General features: G+C 48.2%; 1 protein-coding gene across 2 annotated transcripts; it reads right to left on the minus strand.

The window, feature by feature from the left end:
• Window positions 1–1,408: 1,408 nt before the first annotated feature.
• Window positions 1,409–19,901, minus strand: PEX5 (peroxisomal biogenesis factor 5). 2 transcript variants are annotated; one of them, XM_035141149.3, is made up of 16 exons: window positions 19,685–19,901; window positions 17,473–17,656; window positions 16,934–16,969; window positions 15,875–16,007; window positions 15,514–15,648; window positions 15,201–15,306; window positions 13,871–13,961; window positions 12,576–12,698; window positions 12,156–12,248; window positions 11,925–12,044; window positions 10,515–10,658; window positions 10,125–10,195; window positions 7,051–7,269; window positions 5,835–6,000; window positions 4,685–4,842; window positions 1,409–2,522 (listed from the first exon to the last, which is right to left on the minus strand). In XM_035141149.3, exons 2-16 carry the CDS (start codon window positions 17,611–17,613, stop codon window positions 2,321–2,323), a joined length of 1,938 nt encoding a protein of 645 aa, XP_034997040.1. In that variant the 5' UTR covers window positions 17,614–17,656; window positions 19,685–19,901; the 3' UTR covers window positions 1,409–2,320. The 2 variants fall into 2 exon arrangements, with proteins under 2 accessions (XP_034997040.1, XP_034997042.1); XM_035141151.3 differs by lacking the exon at window positions 12,576–12,698.
• Between the last annotated feature and the right edge of the window lie 2,663 nt (window positions 19,902–22,564).

Below are 22,564 nucleotides of genomic sequence, written 5' to 3' on the forward strand. Positions count from 1 at the left end.
GAACATTCATTACAGAATATTGAGCATCTATTGTGAAGGCATTGTGAAAAGACTTTACATTGTGAGTGTCCTAAATTTTCAATTTGAGGTTGTTTTATTCCATTTTAAGGTTTAATTTTAAGGTTTTATTCCATTTCAAGGGAAACCCTTTAAACATACCTAGCTCTGAGTGTTCAATGCACTTCACACACACACACACACACACACACACACACACACACACACACACACGTTATCTCACTAATCCTTAAAACCATTCCTGCAGGGCAGGATTTACCAAACTTGGGTCTCCAGCTGTTTTTGGACTACAATTCCCATCATGTTCTATGCAGTGGGGCTAGGGCAGGGAAAATAGTGGCTTCTCCAGGGCAGAAACCATATTTGAACTGAGTATTTGCCGATTGGTAGCTTTTGCTGACATACCCTGTAGACCAGGCATGGCCAAACTTGGGGACTACAAGTTTGGGGACTACAACTCCCATCGCCCCTAGCTAACAGAACCAGTGGTCAGGGATGATGGGAACTGTAGTCCTAAAACAGCTGGAGGGCCAAGTTTGGCCACGCCTGCTGTAGACCCTTCCAGACTGCTGTTATTTTCAGGTGGGATCCAATTGCATACTGGCAAATTCAGGTTACACAAGTGAAGTTGATTTGGAGGGTCTTGTGCAACGAACCCACTTCCCCTTTGTAATAAAAGTGGCAGGGGAATTCACTGGGGGAAAGTGTGCTTGCTTTGACACAACAAAAGTTAGGCACTTGCTCATTCTTGTCTAGGAAGTTTCTAGACCAGGCATCCCCAAACTGCAGCCCTCCAGATGTTTGGCCTACAACTCCCATAATCCCTAGCTAACAGGACCAGTGGTCAGGGAAGATGGGAACTGTAGTCAAAAACATCTGGAGGTCCAAAGTTTGGGGATGCCTGTTCTAGACAGTAAAACTCTTAAAGGGAGTCCCATATGCAGCTGCAGCCTGTTAAATTGAGCTGGTTAGAACTTAATATAAAGTGCATAGAGTTATAGAGCTGGAAGGGACGCCCCCCAAAGGTCATCTAGTCCAACCGCCTACAATGCAGGAATGTCAACTAAAGCATCCATGGCAGGTCACTAGAGATCCCTTTGCAAGTTGGCACCTTGTTAGAAATGTATCGTGATTTAGCAAATGAGAGGAGGCACAGACAACGCTGCTGCTCTGCTCTGCTCTACCAATGAAGACCAAATCTCCTCATCTATTGAGATTTGGAAACTACACAGCCGACGGGGAAATCATCAGCCTAGTTATTTTAGCTTTATTCTGCAGAGTAGGACATTCAGAGTATCAAATAGATGCAGAGGTGAAGGATAAGAGGAAAAGGAATGAAGAGCCTCCAACCATGGAATGTTTTCATGCACAAGAATGAAAAGCAGGCAGCTTCATTTGGCAGGTTTAATTCTTTTTCCCTTCTATTATACAAAATATTTTACAATTTAAAAACATTTCCCAACAAAAATCATATACAGATATTTATAATGAAAGGGCCCAATTACACAGAAGGGGAGAATCATATGCAGAGAGATAACCAGTCCCCCTTTTACTTTACAAAAGAGCTAAGTGGCAGGATATTAAGACATAGGTCCTGCCCTGATCTTTTGAAGTGAACCCCATTTCTGCCCCCCCCCCAATGTACATCCTTGGTTTTGTCAGTATCGCACTGGAGAGCTTAGTCCTTCACTCACTTCTTCCCCGGGCGGGTTGGGACAAAACAGAACACTGTAGAAAACCCCGCTATGCTGGTGCCCAGTGAGATATGTCCGATCATTTTGTGTCGTACCTTAAAAGTTAACAGCACCTTTTTGAAGACGAGAGCCCCAGAATTCTACACCATGATTCATTCATTCATCCCTTTTGGGGGGAAAAGACTCTTAAGTAGAATGATCATGTAAAGACACTACAAAGAGGTGCAATTTCAGCGCACTGATGAAGTGCAGGGAAAAGTATAAACGTTTTTTCCTGCTCAAGGGGATTTGCATCGCTGGAGAAAGCAAACCCAGAAGACGTTAAGGGAGGCACGCAAGCCAGCTTACTGCTGCTGAACACAGGCTACAATTCTACAGTGGCAGGTCCAAGATAAAACCATGAGCGACTGAACAGCCCTGGACCAAAGACAACTGAAAATGTGTTGATCTGAAACATAGGGGATGGGGGTGGGAAGTGAGATTGGGAGGGGGGGGAGGAAGCTGCCTGAATGAGGTGTGCACGTGTTGGGCAGATGGGCAGTTGTGGGCGGGGGAGATCAGCGCTGGCGAGGGCTCATCCTGCACTCGCAGGGGAGCCCGTCCAAGAGTCACTGCTGAATCCCAAAAGCTTGCAGCAGTGTCGGAAGGTCCCGGGCGTCAGCCGCCCCGTAAAGGTCACTCTGGCCCAGCATTGAGAGCGCCATACGGAGGGTGCTCCAGATGTTGTCAGACATGGCCCCCTGCTGGCCTCGCGGGCCCCGGCTCTTCTGTTGCATGTACAAGGCCTCCAGGAAGTGCTCCACAGCCTCCCTGTTTCGAGACAGCAAGAGAGCAAGTGACAAAAGGAAGCGGAGAGAAGGGACCATGGAGGAAAACGTGCCCCGATCATTAGGCATGGTGTCAGGAACAAGCCAGCAGTAAACCACACCACGCAGGTTGGGAGTTAACTCTTTCAATAGCAACAACAACATGGCCGAGACAGGAGTGTCAGGGCTAAGGAGCAGTGCAACTTATCTCCGACAGGTCTTGCCCCCTTGAAGCAGTTGCTGGGACTGAAGGTCCACAGCTGCCTAAGTCCCCTCCTCTCCAGGGCTTTTCTCAAGCAATCGGAGACTGTGCCTGCATGAAGCCAACTTCTCTGCCCTCTTCATGCCTCTGCTGGTTCTGGGAGACCTGGGGAAGGTGAGCTTTTTGCAGCAGGAGAGGGAGACACCGGTGACTCTTCACCAGCTGGACTCATCTCCGCCTCTTGGCCTCCAACTTACCTGCTTCCGCTTCTGCCTCCGCTTCTGGACTTCTCTCTGCCACAGATTCTCCCAGCTCACTAAGACCCGTTACCTCGTCAGCTTCCAAAACCACCTCTTCCCTATGTTCTCCCTCTGACCACTCACTGTTGTCCCACCACCACTCCCCGGGCTCTAAGTCCTTTCCCCTTGATGGTTCCTCAGCTGGTTCCCTCCCCAATTCCTCTGCATCCAACCAGCCCATGACACATGGCGAGATCAAGGCAGCAGTTCTAGGGCTCCCACGTCTTCCATGCCCTCTGCTTGTCAGGCAACTCCCCAGGAGCTATGGAAATACTTTTGTAATAGACACTGCTCTGCCGGCTCTACTCCGCTTAACCCTTGCAAATCGTAAAGCCAAGGCAAGAAGCCAAATCATGGCCAAACCAATCTCAGCTTGTCTGCATGGAAGAAGCATCACTGGTTGTTGTTTTTTGCTCATATAATAATTTTTTAATTAGTTTTCAATTGCAATAGTTTTCAATTACAATTGAAATTGTAATTCAATTTCAATTACAATTTCAATTACCCAATAAAAGCCTCATTGTCAATACCAAATGATTATACAATTAATAATGCCAATTGTTCAGATGCCAAATTATATTATTTTGTTGCCCACCCCCCAACGTGCTAGAATTGATGATTCGATAATTTACTTTAACTCTGCATTCCAAGAAAGCACCACTGATTTTAAAAGGTGCCTCTGACCTCAGGTGACAGGTAATATTTGTCAGGGACTGTAGAACCCACAGACCAGGCTCCAAAACAAAGACATATCCACAGTGTGTCCAGTTTAAAGGATTGATCTGACCTACAGAAAGGCACGGAGAGCTCCTTCCTTTAAGCATTCAAACAAGGAACACCAAGGGTGAGCGAAGGTGACCATTTTGACCTGGTAACGACCTTAAAGTCTCTTCTCATCTCAGAACATTATCGCTTGCAAAAAGCTGCCCAGCCTTCCAGGCTCCCTCTTGAAATGCAGCCCCCCCCCCCCAGCAACTTCTGGTTAGCTTCCACGGCTCTTGGGAATGATTTCAGACTTTCCCTGACATGCAGAAAAGTACAGCGGACAACTGCCTGGGCTCCGTCCACATTCCAAAAGACTAGCGGATCATTCTCAAGACGAGCCACAAAACCACTATCAAAACGGTGCCATTTTCAACAGATCTCAAGAATTGGACCCAGAATTTGGTCAATAGCTTTGGGGGCTTAGGGCAGGCATCCCCAAACTTCGGCCCTCCAGATGTTTTGGACTACAATTCCCATCATCCCTGACCACTGGTCCTGTTAGCTAGGGATGATGGGAGTTGTAGGCCAAAACATCTGGAGGGCAGCAGTTTGGGGATGCCTGGCGTAGGGGGTAGAGGCAAGCTTGACTTTTCCTTGTCCCTCTATGCCAGGGGTCAGCAAACTTTTTCAGCAGGGGACCGGTCCACTGTCCCTCAGACCTTTTGGGGGGCCGGACTACATTTTGAAAAAAGAAAGAAAAAAGAACGAATTCATATGCCCCACAAATAACCCAGAGATGCTTTTTAAATAAAAGGACACATTCTACTCATGTAAAAACACGCTGATCCCCGGACCATCCGCGGACCGGATTTAAAAGGCAGTTGGGCCGGTTCTGGCCTCCGGGCCTTAGTTTGCCTACCCATGCTCTTTGCAACCCTTAAGCCACTCCCTGCCACTCACCTGTGAGCGCCTAGGTTGATGCAGCTGATGCCGAGATTGTAGCGGGAGCGGATGTAGCCAGGCTGCAGTTCCAAAGCATGCCTATACGCTGCCACAGCTTCTTCACTCCGGTTTCCATTGGCCAAAGTAGCCCCTAGCTTGTTCCAGAGGAGATGATCCTGCGAGGAGACCAGAGAGAGCCTTATTAAACCCATGAGTTCTTCCACAGAGAATGCATGCTTCATTCAAGAGCAGCACATTCCTTCCCGGCTTCCAGATCCCACCCACTGGTTACCCCTGTATCCCGCAAGTTCCCCATGATTTTAAAAAGCTCACTGGTACCTACGTTGCATAGTTATCTATAGGTCCAATTCCAAGTGCTTTTGTTTAGAAAACAGTACTTTTCTGAGCACAACTCCAAGGGTTGCTGCTGACCTTTAAAGCCCTAAATGGCCTCGGGCCCTGTACACCTGAAGGAGCGTCTCCACCCCCATCATTCAGCCTGGACACTGGTCCAGCTCCGAGGGTCTTCTAGCGGTTCCCTCACTATGAGAAGTAAAGCTACAGGGAACCAGGCAGAGGGCCTTCTCGGTAGCAGTACCCACCCTGTGGAATGCCCTCCCATCAGATGTCAAGGAGATGAGTAACTACACAACTTTTAGAAGACATTCGAAAGCAGCCCTGTATAGGGGAGCTTTTTAACGTGTAATGTTTCGTTATGTTTTTATATACATTGGAAGCCGCCCAGAGTGGCTGGGGCAACCCAGTCCGCTGGGCAGGATGCAAATAATAAACTATTAGTAGTAGTAGAGGTTTAAAGCCCATGACAGCCTAGAATCTGGACGCTTAAAGAACTGCCTTTCGCCTTTATGAACCTGCCTTTGCCTTAAAAATTGGCGGAAAGACTGTGGGCTTTGATTCTGAAAATGAAACAAACATCCCCACACTTAGCAGGGTTCAAGAGAAGGCCAAGTCCGAACTCATTTGCCTCTGGTGTGCTCCATTTTCTATGTGGGCACATTTATTTGTTCTTCGCATGGTTGAGCATTCAGGTCAGACAATCCCCACTCCCGCGAACTGAGCGGTGCAGCCCCGAGGCCGAATTCCCACCCTGTAAGTCCACCTCCCCAACCTCACACTTTTCTCAGCGCCGCTTGCGCTCATGCCTTACATTGGGCCGCGCACTCAGCGCAGCAGTGAAGCAGTCCACAGCCTTTTCGTACTCGCTGCTCAGGTTGAAGAGAACGCCCAGGCCACACTGCACATCAGGGTCCACGGCAGAGGTGTTGCTACGCACAGCCGCCAAAAAGAGCTCCTTTACTTCCACAAAGAGAGAGCTGGGGCACGTCCGGAAAGGAGAGAGAGATGTACAGGTAAAAAAAAGGTAAAGGACCCCTGGACAGTCAAGTCCAGTCAAAGGCGACTATGGGGTTGCGGCGCTCATCTCGCTTTCAGGCCAAGGGAGCCGGCGTTTGTCAACAGCTTTTTCCAGGTCATGTGGTCAGCAGGACTAAACCACTTCTGGCGCAACGGAACATCGTGACGGAAACCAGAGTGCACGGAAACGCAGTTTACCTTCCCACCTATTTATCTACTTGCACTGGCATGCTTTCGAACTGCTAGGCCTTCTCGGTAGTGGCACCCGCCCTGTGGAACGCCGTCCCACCAGATGTCAAAGAGAAAAACAACTACCAGACTTTTAGGAGACATCTGAAGGCAGCCCTGTTTTAGGGAAGCTTTTAATGTTTAATAGATCATTGTATTTAAATGTCTTGTTGGAAGCCGCCCAGAGTGGCTGGGGAAACCTAGCCAGATGGGTGGGGTATAAATAATAAATTTATTATTATTATTATTATTATTATATTATTATTATTATTATTACTACTACTACTACCGTGTTTCTCCAAAAATAAGCCATACCCCCAAAATAAGCCATACCCCCAAAATAAGCCATACCCCCAAAATAAGCCATAGTGATAGGCAGTTTAACCTTGTAGGTTAAACTGTACCATACTGAATGAATAATAATAAAAAAGACATCCCCTGAAAATAAGCCACCATGTGTTTTTTTGAGGAAAAATAAATATAAGACAGTGTCTTATTTTTGGAGAAACACGGTAGGTTGGCAGGAGCTGGGATAGAGCAACAGGAGCTCGCCCTGTCACGGGGATTCAAACCGCTGACCTGATCAGCAAGCCCAAGAGGCTCAGGGGTTTAGAACACAGTGCCACCCGCGTCCCAGAGAGATATACAACAGGGTAACGAATCACAGAATAGCTGGAAGGGAGCCCTGATGGTCAGCCGGGCCACACCCCTGCTGTGAGGAGCCCCACCTGTATTTCCCAAGTCCCCTTCCATCCTCGCTTTCCCCCGTTCCCCAGACTCACTCGGTTAAAAGGGAGCCCAGGATGCGCTTGGAAGGCCCGAGGCCTGGGCCTGGGCTCCCCGCTTCCTCCTCCTCCTTCCCTATCAGGTGAGCGTAGGCTGGCTTGTGGCGCAACCAGTCGCGCAGGGTCTCGCAGGCCTGCTTCTGCAGCGACTCATTGGTGAAGCTGACCGCCAAAGCCATGAGCGCCGTGAGGTTCCCGGGCTGCAACTCCAGGCACCTGTGGGGAAAGAGGTCAAAGCACGCAAGTCAAAAAACTGAAGGGGATCATTTCTGTAACCTCAGGAGGAGGAGGAGGAGGAGGAGGAGGAGGAGGAGGAGGAGGAGGAGGAGGAGGAGGAGGAGGAGGAGGTTTCTTGTTTCTCCTCATCTCATACCATTCTTACAAAAAAAAATAGCAGCCCAGCTGGCTAGGAGGGTCCAGGCTCCCTCCTGAAATGCAGACCCTCCCCAGCTGGTTGATCTGCAGCAGCTATTGCAAATGTGCTGGCTGCAGAGAGCTCCTACAGGTGAAACTCGAAAATTATGATATGGTCGAAAAGTGCATTGCTTTCAGTAATGCAACTTTTTATTTTTTTATTTTTATTTTTATTTTTTACAAATGTTTTCTTTTGGAAATTCCACAGTAATAAAACAAATAGTTACAATAATAAAAAAATAAACATCGCTATTACATTTCATTAATTACATTCCATTTATAATTGACCCAGCTAACGACAAACAATTACAATTACAACAAATAAAAGGCTTGACATATCTTGCTTTGCATGCCATGCATCTATCTCATATGCTGGTTTCACCTTTTAAGCTGCGTTACTGAAATAAACGCACTTTTCGACGATATTCTAATTTTGCGAGTTTCACCTGTAAGCCTGGAAATTTGTAACAAAATAAAGCTCTTCCCCCACAAGGAGGTTTGCAACTGGGCAGCATTGAGAGATGGACCTCTGCCACGAACATGTGTTTTCTGTCCTGTTAACTCTCAGGTTTTCATGCTAAAATGAGGTGTGGCGAGTGTCTGCCAAAAGCTCAGGAACTGTGAGGGAACTCTATGGGCTGCCATCAGTCACGCCAAGAAAAAATCTAATTCTTCACAGCTTCCTGGCCATTCTTTGGCTCTGCTTCCCCCCCCCCCCCAGCTGTCATCCTTCCTTTGCTACTATCCTGCAGTTTGAGCACAGTGTCAAACTACTGTCTCATCTCCTGATGCCAAATAAAATTTACGACCATAATATTGTATTTTTCAAAGGACGTCTTACACCAGATACTTGCGTAACCTGTTTGTTCTGCTTGCTTTCCACAATGGGTTTGCTGTTCCTGGCCCAAAAGAGAGCAGAATCGCAGTGGCCTTGCATAAATCTATGGTGCAGCTACAGTTAAGAGTACTATATACAGTTCATCTCAAAACAAGGGACTAACGATAGAGCGGAAAGAAATGCAGAGAAGGGCAAGCAAAATGATCAGAATTTGGGGGAGGACCGTCCCTAACAGGAAAAAGGCTTGAAATATTTTAGTTTATAAAGCAAAGGAAGACAACTAGGAACAAAATAGAAAGCTTTAGTGATTGCACTGTCTTTAGGGTCCAGCCAAGGTTCAGGAACTCAAACAAAAAGCAATTCTTCATAAAAACATTTTAAAAAATTATTTTAAAAAAACAAGGTTTGTTGGAGAAAAGGGGTTTCAGATGACAACACAATTTAAAGCAACTCAGAAGGAAAGAAAACAACAAAACTATCTTATCTGGCTAAAGATTAAGTAACACACAAGATACTGGAAGTTGAGCAGCAGGGCAGACTTCAATCTGGAATCATGACAGGAACCTTTGCGATGAAAGCTACTACACAATAGCCCAAAGCCCAAATTTAAGTGAATGCTGGGCCCAGGTCTCATAACCCGAGGCAGCCAATCAGGATGTCCAATTGGTACAGCCTTCGAGAAAATGGGCATTCACCCCTCCCATCCTAAAGGAGCAAACATCTGTATGCATCACGAGTTCTCAACTCATTTTCCTTAGTTTTGGACTTGAGAGCCTGTTAAGGAACATCTGCGCTCCGATCCGTTAGTCCAGAATTTCTAGCAGCTTCCAAAAAACCCAAACAAATTAGGTTTAAAGGGACTGTTTCTCCACTAGGGATAACATCACAATATATCACTAACTAATATATCATTGTTTTAAATAAGGACAAAACTATATAAAGGTGAACAGTAGCAATGGGCGATACCTGGTTTTCAAAATTGTGATATATCATTTGCTAAACATTGAGATATATCACAATGTCCGAAATAAGGATGGAGGTGTGTAGAGGCATTGGCTGGCTTCACAGTTTTCCCCATACAGTACTGTGATTTTTTGCAAAGCACACACACACACACACACCATGATTCGCAATCTATCGCCAGGTTGAAAAGTTATGAAACTGTTATCATAATATGGAGTTCAAACTAGTTTTGTACGCTATATCAATATATCGCCCAGAGCTATTCTCTTATAAATTCTCTCTTAAAAAGGTAAAGGGACCCCTGACTATTAGGTCCAGTCGTGACCGACTCTAGGGTTGCGCGCTCATCTCACATTATTGGCCGAGGGAGCCGGCGTACAGCTTCCAGGTCATGTGGCCAGCATGACAAAGCCGCTTCTGGCAAACCAGAGCAGCACATGGAAATGCCGTTTACCTTCCCGCTATAGCGGTTCCTATTTATCTACTTGCATTTTGATGTGCTTTCGAACTGCTAGGTTGGCAGGAGCTGGGACCAAGCAACGGGAGCTCACCCCGTCACAGGGATTCGAACCGCCGACCTTCTTATCAGCAAGCCCTAGGCTCAGTGGTTTAGCCCACAGCGCCACCTGGGTCCCTTAAAATTCTCTCTTACAAAGGCTTATAAATTCTTGAATGGAGTTTCCCTTTCTCATATCAATGCTAGGACTCAGGTCATGGAAGAATGAGATTTAAGGTTTCAATATACCACCAGCATCTCTAGCCATTTGGTTTCAGGCGTCATCCTGGACTTTGCCTCTGCAATTCCCAAAAAAGAAGCACAACCTCAAGGTGTTACTACGCCAGGCAGGTTACTCACCGCCTGAGAGCACTGATGGCTGAAAGCTCCTGCTCATTCTCTGCTTGTGTCGTTCCCAGGTACTGCCAGGCCTGAAACGGAGATATGACAAGGAGTCAGGGCTGTTTTCTCTCTGCTTACCAGCAGTGCTGAAGGGGAGGGGCGAGTCCCCAACTTTTGAAACATTTCTGCATCCTCTCCCCCAAAGTGCCCAACTTCTCAGCGCTCTGAAAGGGAAGCCCATCGTCCACAGCCGGGCAACTAAGCAGCTAGCACAGTGCAACAAAGCAATGAGCACTGACCCAGTTTGTCTTGACAAAGGGCCAACACACACACACCCGGGATCCTTCCCCAGCCTGGCCTAATCCCAAGGAGAGGAGAGGAGACCTGGCTCCGCCTCCCTTCACTCACCTCCATGTGATCCGGGTTCTGCTGCACAGCAGCCTCAAAGTACAAGACGGCATTGGGGAGGTCGCCCTCCTCCAGGCACTTCAGCCCTTCCTCAAAGGCCTGGGGATGATCACGCACGGGGTTCTCTTCTTCAAACTGGTATCCCTACCAGGGAGGGAGAGTAAAGTTGTTGTTGTTGCTTTTAAAGTGGATCTTGCAGCAATTTTATTCAAGGGGCAGAGGAACACAAGACCATTCATTCGTCACATAGCAAGGAGACGCTTCCCCAGAGCCCAAAGAGGACATTCTCTTTGGGCTCCAAGGAGGATTTCCTCATGAGCAGGAGGGGCAGAATGGCTTTGTTGAGGGCTGCTCAGCTTCCCTGCCTAACAGCTGGTGTGTGGGGTAGCGCAGCAGCAGCAGCTGCTTCCCTGTGATCAGCTGTTCACCTCCAACAAACACTCTCCAGGGTGCTCCCCACTTCTGAGTTCTCGGCACCGTGTGTGTCATGCACAAGTTGGGAGTTGCTTGTACCTCCATTTTATATTTTATTTATGAAGGTTACTTCGCAAGTTATTATTATTATTATTGATTCAATTTATACACGGAGTTTATCAAAAGATCCTAGGGCGGTGTACAACATTGAAAATACATCACAGAACACCAATGATAAAAACAAAATACAGTGGAACCTCGGTTTTCGAACGTCATCTGTTCCGGAAGACCGTTCAACTTCCTAAACGTTCGAAAACTGAGGATCAAAGGGCTGTCGGCAAATTCAATGGAGAAAAATGAGACGCGCTAAAAAACGGAAGCATTCACTTCTGGGTTTTCAGCATCCAAAACTTTTGGCAGCTGAGACGTTCGAAAACAGGGGTTCCACTGTAAAAAGTATAACGGCAGACAGCCTAATAATAAAACAGTAATCATCATAGGTCATAGTCTAGCACAGGCCATAGATCAGGCATCCCCAAACTCAGCCCTCCAGCTGTTTTGGGACTACAATTCCCATCATCCTTGACCACTGGGGATGTTAGCGAGGGATGATGGGAGTTGTAGTCCCAAAACAGCTGGAGGGCCGAGTTTGGGGATGCCTGCCATAGATTATTTAATAGCCATAGGCCTGGGTAAAGAGCCAGGCAAGCCTCTCTGGGGAGAGCATTCCACAGACGGAGCCACCACAGAAAAGGCCAGCTCTCTTGTTGCCACCCTCTGAACCTCTCTGGGATGAGGGACATAGAGAAGGGCCTCAGATGACAAGTGCAGGGCGAGGGCATTGTAGTTACTAAGCACTGTATAATTAAACACACACAGAGAGAATTCTGTACCCACTTGCTCACAATCTGAAGTTGAGCAACCGATAGGGATGAGCAGGCCGGGGGGGTGGGGTGGAGAAGGAGAAGGCCCCAAGCAGAGCCTCCGCAGGAGTACCTTGTCATAAGTGGAGCTGGCAAGATCCTCGTAGTCTGTTAGCCAAGGGTGAGCCTCTGCATCTCGCTTGGCCATCTCCTCCCACTCAGCCTGGAGCTTGTCCCAGAAGTCCACATCTGACTAAAGAAGAGGGGGAAAGGAAGATGAGGGGAACCCACCAGGTGTCTCTCAAATAAACGCAGCAAAAGTCTCACTCCAAGGGAGCCCTGCTCCCACCGGGGGTTACGTTACCTCCACAGCAGTCTTGGCTTCCTCAAAATCGGTCTCCAGGCCCAGCGTGTCCGCAGAGTGTGCAAACTGATCTACCCAGGCTTCGGATGTGTTCTAGAAAGAGAACATAGCAGGAAGGTTCTTTCCCCCCATCTCAAAGATAAAGGGTGCAGCCCTGTCCCATTTCTTGGCAAACAATATGGCAGGCACAACGTAGTGTAAAAATCTGGGCCTACAGGACAGAATCATCACTGGAAGGTCTGCGCTGTGGGTCTTCTCTTCCCCTAGACTACATGCACACTGCTCTCTGTGGAAGTTGACACTCCTGGCCCCCAGTTCTACTCCCAACACTGAAGACGTTGGTTACTGGCCACACAAGAGCATGTTGCAAAGAAGCACACAGCCCGTGAGCAGCAGAGCTCTACCTGTTGGGAGTCCTACCTGCTGCTGTATAAACTCAGTTGCCCATTGTTCTGCCTGATCCTGGTTTCTGGGGGTAATGGTCACCCGATTTGCCTCGATGGACACCCTCCCATCTCCAATCTGGCGGACAAACTTTAGGAACTGCGTGAAGAAAGGAGACACAGGTAGAGAGACCATCACCATTCATCCCGCGGCACAATCTCTTCTATCTGAACTAGCCTGGACTGAGCAGAGCCAGCAGGAAAGAAAAGAAGAGACACATTCGGCTACCCTGAAGGAAAAGGAACCGGGGAGCCGGTCCCTCTCAAGTGGTAGCCGCTTAAAACAGTTGAACAGGATCAGAAACTCTCATTTCCTTGAAAGCAACGCCAAGAATAACACCAGGCTGGAAGGTCTAGGTCAGGGATCCCCAAACTGCGGCCCTCCAGATGTTTTGGCCCACAACTCCCATGATCCCTAGCTAACAGGACCAGTGGTTGGGGAAGATGGGAATTGTAGTCCAAAACATCTGGAGGGCCAAAGTTTGGGGATGTCTGGTCTAGGTCATGGGTTCCCAAACTAAGGCCCGGGGGCCGAATGCGGCCCAATTGCCTTCTCAATCCGGCCCGCAGACGGTCCGGGAATCAGTTTTTACATGACTGGAATGTGTCCTTTTTAAAAAAATGCATCTCTGGGTTATTTGTGGGGCAAAGGAATTCGTTCATTCCCCCCCTAATATAGTCCGTCCCCCCACAAGGTCTGAGGGACAGTGGACCGGCCTCCTGCGAAAAGGTTTGCTGACCCCTGGGACTCTAGGCCCAACTCCCACCCTACCTCAAAGCCCTTTCTGCCAACCTTTTGCCCTGGATTGGAAGCAAGAAGATCAGGGAACATCTGAATCCCAATTCTTAAAACAAGACTGCCATTTTTCAAGGAGTGAAGGCAGAGAAAGGAGAGGTGTGTGGGGAGAAGAATGTGTGAGTGTAGACAGACATAAATATTTTGAGGAGGAAACAAAACGTTGCCTCCTCTGAGGGTCTTCTGCTGGTTCCCCCATTGCGAGAAGCGAAGTTACAGGGAACCAGGAAGAAGGCCTTCTCGGTAGTGGCGCCCTCCCTACAGATGTCAAGGAGACAACTTTTAGAAGACATCTGAAGGCAGCCCTTTACTGGGAGGTTTTTAACGCTTGATGTTTTTATTTTATTTTTAGATACGCTGTAAGCTGCCCAAGAGTGGCTGGGGAAATCAGATGGGCGGGCACTCTGATGGTCAAGCACTCATATTATCTGTGCCCAGTTCCCTACGAAGACAACTCTAGTCTCTTTTTTTTTTACCTCAGAGTCATTCAGTTTTGGGTCATCCACTTTTGCGAGAAACTCATTGGCAGTTTTCTTGAGGTCTTCTTCAGGCTGGTATTCCTCATACCTATGATCAGAAAGAATAAACGTGGTTCAGGAGCAAGCTAGGAAGGTGCTATGTACTGAAGTGTTTGGGCACACCATCACAAAAATAAACCTTTGGTGTGTTTATTTTATATCTCCCACCCCTCCAGTTTGCAATGCAGTTTATAAAACGATCAGTACACAACCATTTCAATAACAGCATTTGAAAGACTATGAAAATGGCAGAAAGCAGCCTACAAGAGCAACAAAAACTAAAGCCATAATTAGGAACAGAAACAAAAAGGCAAATGAAGTGAAAGGCAAGGCCAGAGGGCAGGGAGAGTCCTCCTCTCTGGAGAGAGATTTCCATATCACAAAATGGCTGTCCCTGGGAAAGGAGCCTCTAAAGATCATCAAAGTGTTTGGCCTCCTTAAGAGGGAGAAGGTGGTCCAAAGTCAGGCATCCCCAAACTGCGGCCCTCCAGATGTTTTGGCCTACAACTCCCATGATCCCTAGCTAGCAGGACCAGTGGTCGGGGAAGATGGGAATTGTAGTCCAAAACATCTGGAGGGCCGAAGTTTGGGGGTGCCTGTCCAAAGTCATAAAGGGCTTTCAAAGTTAAGGACCTATGTTTTCAGTAATGCCCAGAATACACCATGAACCTGGGGGGGGGGGGGAATCCTTAAGCCCTGATTATGTTGCATTTTCCCAGTGTGAATCAGTCACATTCTGCTCCAGGTGAGATTTCAGAGTAGCCTTCAAAGGAGAGCTCCCCATATAAAACATTGCAGTAGTCCAACCTAAAGGTTAACAAAAGATAGGTAACAGCAGCCATTTCTAAGCCGCTCCCTTATTAAATGCCTTTCTCCATTCAGTTCACTATAATTCTATTCAATGTGGCAGGGCAACATGGAAAACATCAACAACCCAGAGAGCTTCAAGGTTCTTTGTCTCACTGATCCAAAAAGCCTTTTAAAAAATACATTAAACTGAAGACCTCTCTGTCATGGTGGAATTTTAAACCTTTCCCCCTGGGGCTGCAGGAGAAGCCAGTTGCTTCATGAAAATGGAACTGCCATACCAAAATAAAAAACTTAGTTGGTCTTTAAGGTGCTGCTGAAAGGATTTTTTTTATTTTGTTTCGACTATGTCAGACCAACACGGCTACCTACCTGTAACTGTCAACACAGAACTTGGGCAGTGCTACTCTGAGCTGCAGCGTGGATCAAATCCCAATATCTCGTCGACGTCACTGCAGGAAGTAGCAGCGGAGGTACTCACCATTTATCAGCCAGGGTCTGATCTTCTGATTCACCCAGCCACAACTTCTCCTCCGACTGCTCCAAATATTCTTCGGCCCACTTGGCAGGAGACACAGACAAGGGATCTTTGAAGAAACAATAATAAAATAACAATAAATAATAATAATAATAATAATAATAATAATAATAATATTTATACCCCACCCATCTGGCTGGGTTTCCCCAGCCACTCTGGGTGGCTTCCCAATAGAATATTAAAAACACGATAAAACATCAAACATTAAAAACTTCCCTAAACAGGCCTGTCACCCTCTCACCAACACCTGCCCCACCTGTAACCTCAGCAATGAACTCCTGGGACCAATCGGCTTCATTGTAATCCGTTGAGACGTCCACTGTACTGTCGGCAGCGCCAAGGAATTCCTGCGCCCAATTCTCCGACAAAGCTAAGGCCGCCACACCTGGAGCTGAGAAGAGGAAGCCGGAGGGAGTCAGAAATGCGCTAGCTCAGGTGCTAGCATCCTACTGCCCACAAGGATGAGAGAAGTCCCAATGGCTTCCCTGTCCTTGTCCTTCTTCCCAATCCATCCCCTTTCTTGGGGGGTACATCCCCCTCAATGGCCGCCATTCACCCAAGAAATATTTTGCTGGTCTCTTGTTCATGCTATGACTCCCAGGACAGGCCTCTCTTACCTCTCTGTGGAGCCTGCCGGAAGCTGGATTGCTCAATTTCCTGCATCTCGGCCAGCAGGTCATCCATCTTGAATGTTTGTGGGGCACGGGACAGAAGGGGGCCATTCTGCTCTTGAAGGAACTCTGCCACCAGCTGCCAGAAAACATAACGTCAGCATGTGTTGTGGCCGGGTGATCTATCGTCCCAAACCAGTTGAAGGCCAAATCGTTACAGTGGTACCTCGACTTACGAACGACTCGACAACCGAATTTTTCGACTTACGAATGGGGCAAATGGCCGCACGCTTACGAATTTCTCGACATCTGAACGGAAACCGTGGCGGTTTTAGATAGGGTTTTTTTGACTTACGAATTTTTAGATGGGGTTGCTTCGACTTACGATTTTCTCCGTTTCCAATGCATTCCTATGGGAAATCGCGTTTCCAATGGCGCTTTTCGACTTAACGAATTTTCCGACCTATGAAGGTGCCTTCGGAACGGATTAAATTTGTAAGTCGAGGCACCACTGTATATCCGTTTCATAATTTTTGAGCTGGCATGATATTGTGAATCATGGTGTGTGTTAGGGCTGGGTGGTGTATCGTCCAAAACCAGCTTGAAGTCTATATTGCGATATCGGTTTCATAATTTTTGAGCTGGTGATGTATCTCGAATCATGACACGTGTGTGTGTGTGTGTGTGTGTGTGTGTGTGTGTGTGTGTGTGCTAGGCAAAAATCACAGTGTGGGAAAAGAAGCTTCTCTCGATTCCTGCAGCCCCTGTTAGGTCTGCCAGCTCAGCTCTCCCGTCTCATGCAGGGGGGCAGCGAGTCGCGAGAGCAGGTACTGGGGAAAAATCACGACGCAGAAAAAACCGCGAAGCCTGCCAATGCCTCTACATAGCTCCATCCTTATTTCAGATGTTGTAGTAACATATTGGTATACCGTGATGTTTAGCCGGTGATATTTCATGATCTTGAAAACCAGTTATCTCCCAGCCCTAGCATGTGTGCGAGGAAACAATACTGAGTGGGTCAGGGAGAAGGAGGAAAACAAAGAAAAGAAACACAGGACGTCTTACTTCATCTCCAGAGGCTCTTCCAAGAGGTTTGGACACCTGCAAAAGAGGAAAAGATTGTTACCCGATGGCAGAATAGAAATCGCAAAGGATAAAAGCAGGCATCCCCAAACTTCGGCCCCTCCAGATGTTTTGGACTACAATTCCCATCTTCCCCGACCACTGGTCCTGTTAGCTAGGGATCATGGGAGTTGTAGGCCAAAACATCTGGAGGGCCGCAGTTTGGGGATGCCTGGATTAAAGAGTTGCACCCCCCAACGAATTTGTGCTTTCTTTATCCCTATGCTTTTTTTTTTACAATTTCAGGACAAATGGGTATTATCCATTTTTAAAATAGGCAGAGATATGGGGGGAGGGAGATAAGAAGGCCTAGAATTAACCACCGAGGGATTATTTTCCTTTTTAATAAGAAAAAGCAGTGCTCCTGAACAGACCGACACTAACAGGAGTGTCCTTGGATGAGAGAGATATGATTCCCTGCCCCCCAAAGCGGTACCACTCTCTGAACCCCCCCTCTCCCCTTCCAGCTTTGCCAAACTTACCCCCTCAGGCACAGGGGCATTGGGAGGCCAAGCCCGGAGCCCCTCCTGCTGCAGACCTTTGTCCTGAGTGAAGTGGCTGGCCAGTTTCATCAGAGGATTGGAGCCTCCGCATTCCGGCTCCACCAGCTCCCTCATTGCCATGGCGGGAGGTAGGAGAAGGCCACAGCCCCACGGCGGCCCTCACCTGCCCAAAAGAGAAGCAATGGCAAACCGTGTAGAGTCACAAGGCTATTATTATTCAACTCCTGCACCAGGGTAATCTGGCGAGGCGAGTTTCCGACACTGATGCACTGGAGAGATTACTCAACGGACTGAAGATACGACTACACTCACAGCTTACGAACAGATTGCGTAGACTCTGCATGGACAAACATAATGACATTCGGAATGCGTTTATACAATCTATAGTACTGTGACTAAACATATACGTTCAGGATAACAACAAGCAAATATGGAATTGAAACTGTCTGTGTATATAGCAAGTCTAACTTTTCCTGCACTTCTTGTTTTATTGCTGCTTTATTTTGTTCAATTGAAATATTGAATTATTATTATTTTGAAGGCAGCCCTGTATAAGGAAGCCTTTTGATGTGTAATGTTTTATTATGTTTTTATGTATGTTGGAAGCTGCCCAATCAGATGAGTGGGATACAAGTAAAATTAATAATAATAATAATATACAAAAAAGCTTATATAAACCCATTGGACAGTGTTCTCGAAGCTACCAACATGAGTTTGACCAAACTGCGGGAGGCAGTGGAAGACAGGAGTGCCTGGCGTGCTCTGGTCCATGGGGTCACGAAGAGTCGGACACGACTAAACGACTAAACAACAACAACAACAACAACAACAACAGACAGGTTTACAAAAATCACCAACAACTGAGGCCCCATTTGCACTGCACATCTAAAGGGGGATCACATCAAAGCTTCCTCCAAATAATCGTGGGAACTGTTTGTGAAGGGCGTGACAGAGTTGTAACTCACAAAGTTCCCTCAGAGGAGGGATTGACTTTTAAGACACTCTGGGAACCCTAGCCATGTGAGGGGAACAGGGGTCTCCTAACAACAGCCGGGACCCTTCAACTACAGCTCCCAGGATTCTTTCAGGGGAAGTGGCAGGATCCTGCTTCAAATGTATGGTGTGGGTGGGGCCCAAGGGAGGCAGGACACGGGGAGACATTCCTCTGCCCACTTGCCTTGTATGCTGGAGCAACACACCCACACACCTACGAAGTAATCTGGAATAAGTGCCACTTGCAAATTATGCAACCTACCACTACCACCTGCAGCAGCCAAAAGCTCGAGGAGTGCCAAGTCCAACCAAAGGTTGAACCATCCTAGCTACAAGCCCGGGAGCCCCTTCACAGTACGTTTTCACACACACGCCTAAAAATGTAACCATGTGAATGCAACGACACACCCGCATCATGCAGGCACTTCGACTGGGGCAGTGGCAAACCCCAGAGGAGCCAAGTCCGAAGGGCCGAGGTCCCTTTGGGACCCTCCAAAGTAGATAAATAGGTATCGCTCCGGCGGGAAGGTAAATGGCGTTTCCGTGCGCTGCTCTGGTTCGCCAGAAGCAGCTTAGTCCTGCTGGTCACATGACCTGGAAAAACTGCCTGTGGACAAACGTCAGCTCCCTCGGCCAGTAAAGCGAGATGAGCGCCGCAACTCCAGAGTCGTCCGCGACTGGACCCAATGGTCAGGGGTCCCTTTACCTTTACCTCCCCCCCCCCCAAAAAAAGTTGATGGGCATGGTGTGCATGCAACTGCATCATGTGATGGATTCTGTGGGGCGGGGCTTACCTGGGCCCCCCAATATTTTATTCAAGTTTCACCCCTGGCAACTCCCACGTTCGGCTCTGGCCTCTCCCGACTCCTGGTGATGTGTAGAGGTGGAATGCGACTCTGCACATGCTCAGAAGTGCTCTCCCCGTGGCTACTTCGCAAAACCCAAGGGCTAAGCCTGGCATGGAAAAGAAGGTCCTCTAGGGCTGGTTGGAATTGGGGTGTGTGTGTGTGGATTCCAAGCCAAGCCCCCCAGGCACTCTCTTTCCACGCATCTCAGCAACGTCTGCACAGGGAGGCCGTGGGTGGGGCGGGCTTGATGCCTGGACCTTGCCGCTCCTCCCAGCTGCACGACGCCGCCCCCCAGCCGGGCTCCCCACCACCCACCCGCAAGCTTCGGGAATGGAAGCAAAACAACTCACCAGGCTTTGCAAGGCCTCGTTCCCTCCGGCTGCGGAGCCCCTTCCTCGGCTGGGTTCCTAACTCGGTGCGGGGGCGGGGGGATCGGCCAGGTGCTCGGATCCGGAGGTGGTCGGCGGCTGCGGGGTTCCTCCTCCGCCTCCTCCGCCCAATGGAACCCCGACCTGCAAACTCCCTGCCTGGATCTTGCAACATTCGCCAAGCAAGCAGGGAGGGGGCGGAGCCAGCTCTTAAAGGCACAGGCGCAACTCCGGTGGCCACCCGGGCGGGCCGCTGTTTGCAAGGTGGGGGGGGGAGGAGCTTGGCGTCGGAAGTGAAAGCCCACACGGGCTCCGCCAAGCGGCGCATGCTCCTTCCTCGGAGGTGGTTTCAGCTTTGCTGCTTGGGAGCGAGTCCCGCTGAGCTTGCAAAAATCGGCCTTTCTTAAAAGCCCTCTCCTGGGGCGCTCCCTCGGGACAGGGTCTGTTGCAGAGAAATCAAGGAGGGGGCTTGGATTGAGGCAGCGTTGGTTGTGGCATAAACTTCCGGGGATTAGGCTCCCTTTGATCAGGTGTGCACGCAGAAATACCTGAAATGGAGCAAATAAGATATTGCAGGTGGGGCAGTACCCACACACACAGAACTGCTCCGAGAGAAGGCAACTTTCAATGGAGCCATTAGGGGAAGGTAAAGTACCACAGTGCTCACTGGAAGGACAGATCCTGAAGCTGAGGCTCCAATACTTTGGCCACCTCATGAGAAGAGAAGACTCCCTGGAAAAGACCCTGATGTTGGGAAAGATGGAGGGCACAAGGTGAAGGGGACGACAGAGGACGAGATGGTTGGACAGTGTTCTTGAAGCTCCCAACATGAGTCTGACCAAACTGCGGGAGGCAGTGCAAGACAGGAGTGCCTGGCGTGCTCTGGTCCATGGGGTCACGAAGAGTCAGACACGGCTAAACGACTAAACAACAACAACAAAGTACCACTCCCCCCACATAGGAAGCTGGCATGCTATTTTATGTGACGTCAAAATATTGGTCCCTCTACCACAGGGTTGTCTACTGACTGGCAACAGTTTTTCAAGGCTTTTTTAGAGAGGGGTCTTCCCCAGTCCTGTTGGGAGATGCCAAGAACTGATCATAAGACCATTTGTATGCAAAACATGTGTTCTTCTGCTGACCTATAGCCTTTACTCCTGCTATTTCTCTTGGAAAAAGCACACCTTCCAGAAAAGAGCTCAGGCAATGCCGGATTTTGGCATCAATCCACCAGGAGACACAGCAGTGAGGGAGGCAGCTGACTGAAACTGCCTCAAACTGTCAGGCACAGTGCCATGAATCAACACCCCCTTACTCAAGAGGCCATGGGCGTAGCCAGGATTTATTTGGGGGGGGCAGGACACCCAAAGACAACCCAATATTCCCCCCTTCCACAACACCTTTAGAGGTCATCAGATACCAATTGGCCAAAGATCTAAAGCGGAATGTTTTTGCCTGGGGCCTAAAGGGCCTTATAGGTTAGCCCAGGCATCCCCAGACTTCGGCCCTCCAGATGTTTTGGACTACAATTCCCATCTTCCCCAACCACTGGTCCTGTTAGCTAGGGATCGTGGGAGTTGTAGGCCAAAACATCTGGAAGGCCGCAGTTTGGGGATGCCTGGGTTAGCCCCAAAAACCGTGAACTTTACTCAGTAGCAGATTTGCAGCCAGTACAAATCTTGCAAACAGCATGCAAATATATAAATAACAGCCAGTCCCAATTAAAAAGCTTGCTGCTCAGTCAGGGACCAACTGAAGTTTCTATTCCTGGACTGTTTTCAAAGGCAGTCCCACATATAGCACGTTCTTGGGAGAAGGCCAGGGCTCACGGATATACAGGAGATCTAGGCTGTGCTGGGCAAGATTTATGTCTGCAATTCTAGAGAACTGCTGCCAGTCAGAGCTGACGGTACTGAGCTAGGTGGACCAATGTTCTGACTCAGTACAAGGCTGTTTCTGATGTTCCGGTGCTGCAGTAATTGATAATAAAGAAACTGTTAGGAGCTCAAAGTTCTTCACATACGTAACCTTCAACAAGTGGTACAATAGCGCATTCAGGTATGCCAATATTATATGGTTGGGATATTTATAGGAAGGAGCAGAGAGAACGATGGGTTGCCATACCAGAAATCACCCTATCAGGGAGTGAAGTTGGATGAAATTGGAACCAGGCATTTTCCTGCTCATAGCTCACACCATTCCTCAGGTTCATCTGATGGCGCTCTAGTACTTCTATAAAATCCCACTGTTACACCACAACATATTTGCACTAAAACAACTTCATCCCAGAAGGCAGCCCTGTATGGGGAAATTTAAACACATGTTTTATTCTGTTTCCATCACTGCAAGATGTGAGGTTGCAGGGAACCAGGCAGAAGGCCTTCTCGGTGGTGGCACCTGCCCTGTGGAACGCCCTCCCTTCAGATGTCAAGGAAATAAACAACTACCTGACTCCTAGAAGACATCTGAAGGCAGCTCTGTAGAGGGAAGTTTTTAATGTTTGATGTTTTATTCTGTTTTTAATCTGTTCGGAGCCATCCAGAATGGCTGGGGAAACCCAGCCGAATGGATGGGGTATAAATAATAATAAATTTTATTATTAATATTAATATTAATATATGTTGAAAGCCGCTCAGAGTGGCTGGGGCAACCCAGTCAAATGTGTAAATAATATGATGATGTAGGGTATAAATAGTATTATTATTATTATTATTATTATTATGGAATAGGATGTCCCTATTTTCATCAGCCCTGAGTGCTCACTGGAAGGACAGATCCTGAAGCTGAGGCTCCAAGACTTTGGCCACCTCATGAGAAGAGAAGACTCCCTGGAAAAGACCCTGATGTTGGGAAAGATTGAGG

Source organism: Zootoca vivipara, chromosome 15, assembly GCF_965207765.1.
Source record: "Zootoca vivipara chromosome 15, rZooViv2.hap1.1, whole genome shotgun sequence".
Taxonomy (NCBI): Eukaryota; Metazoa; Chordata; class Lepidosauria; order Squamata; family Lacertidae; genus Zootoca; species Zootoca vivipara.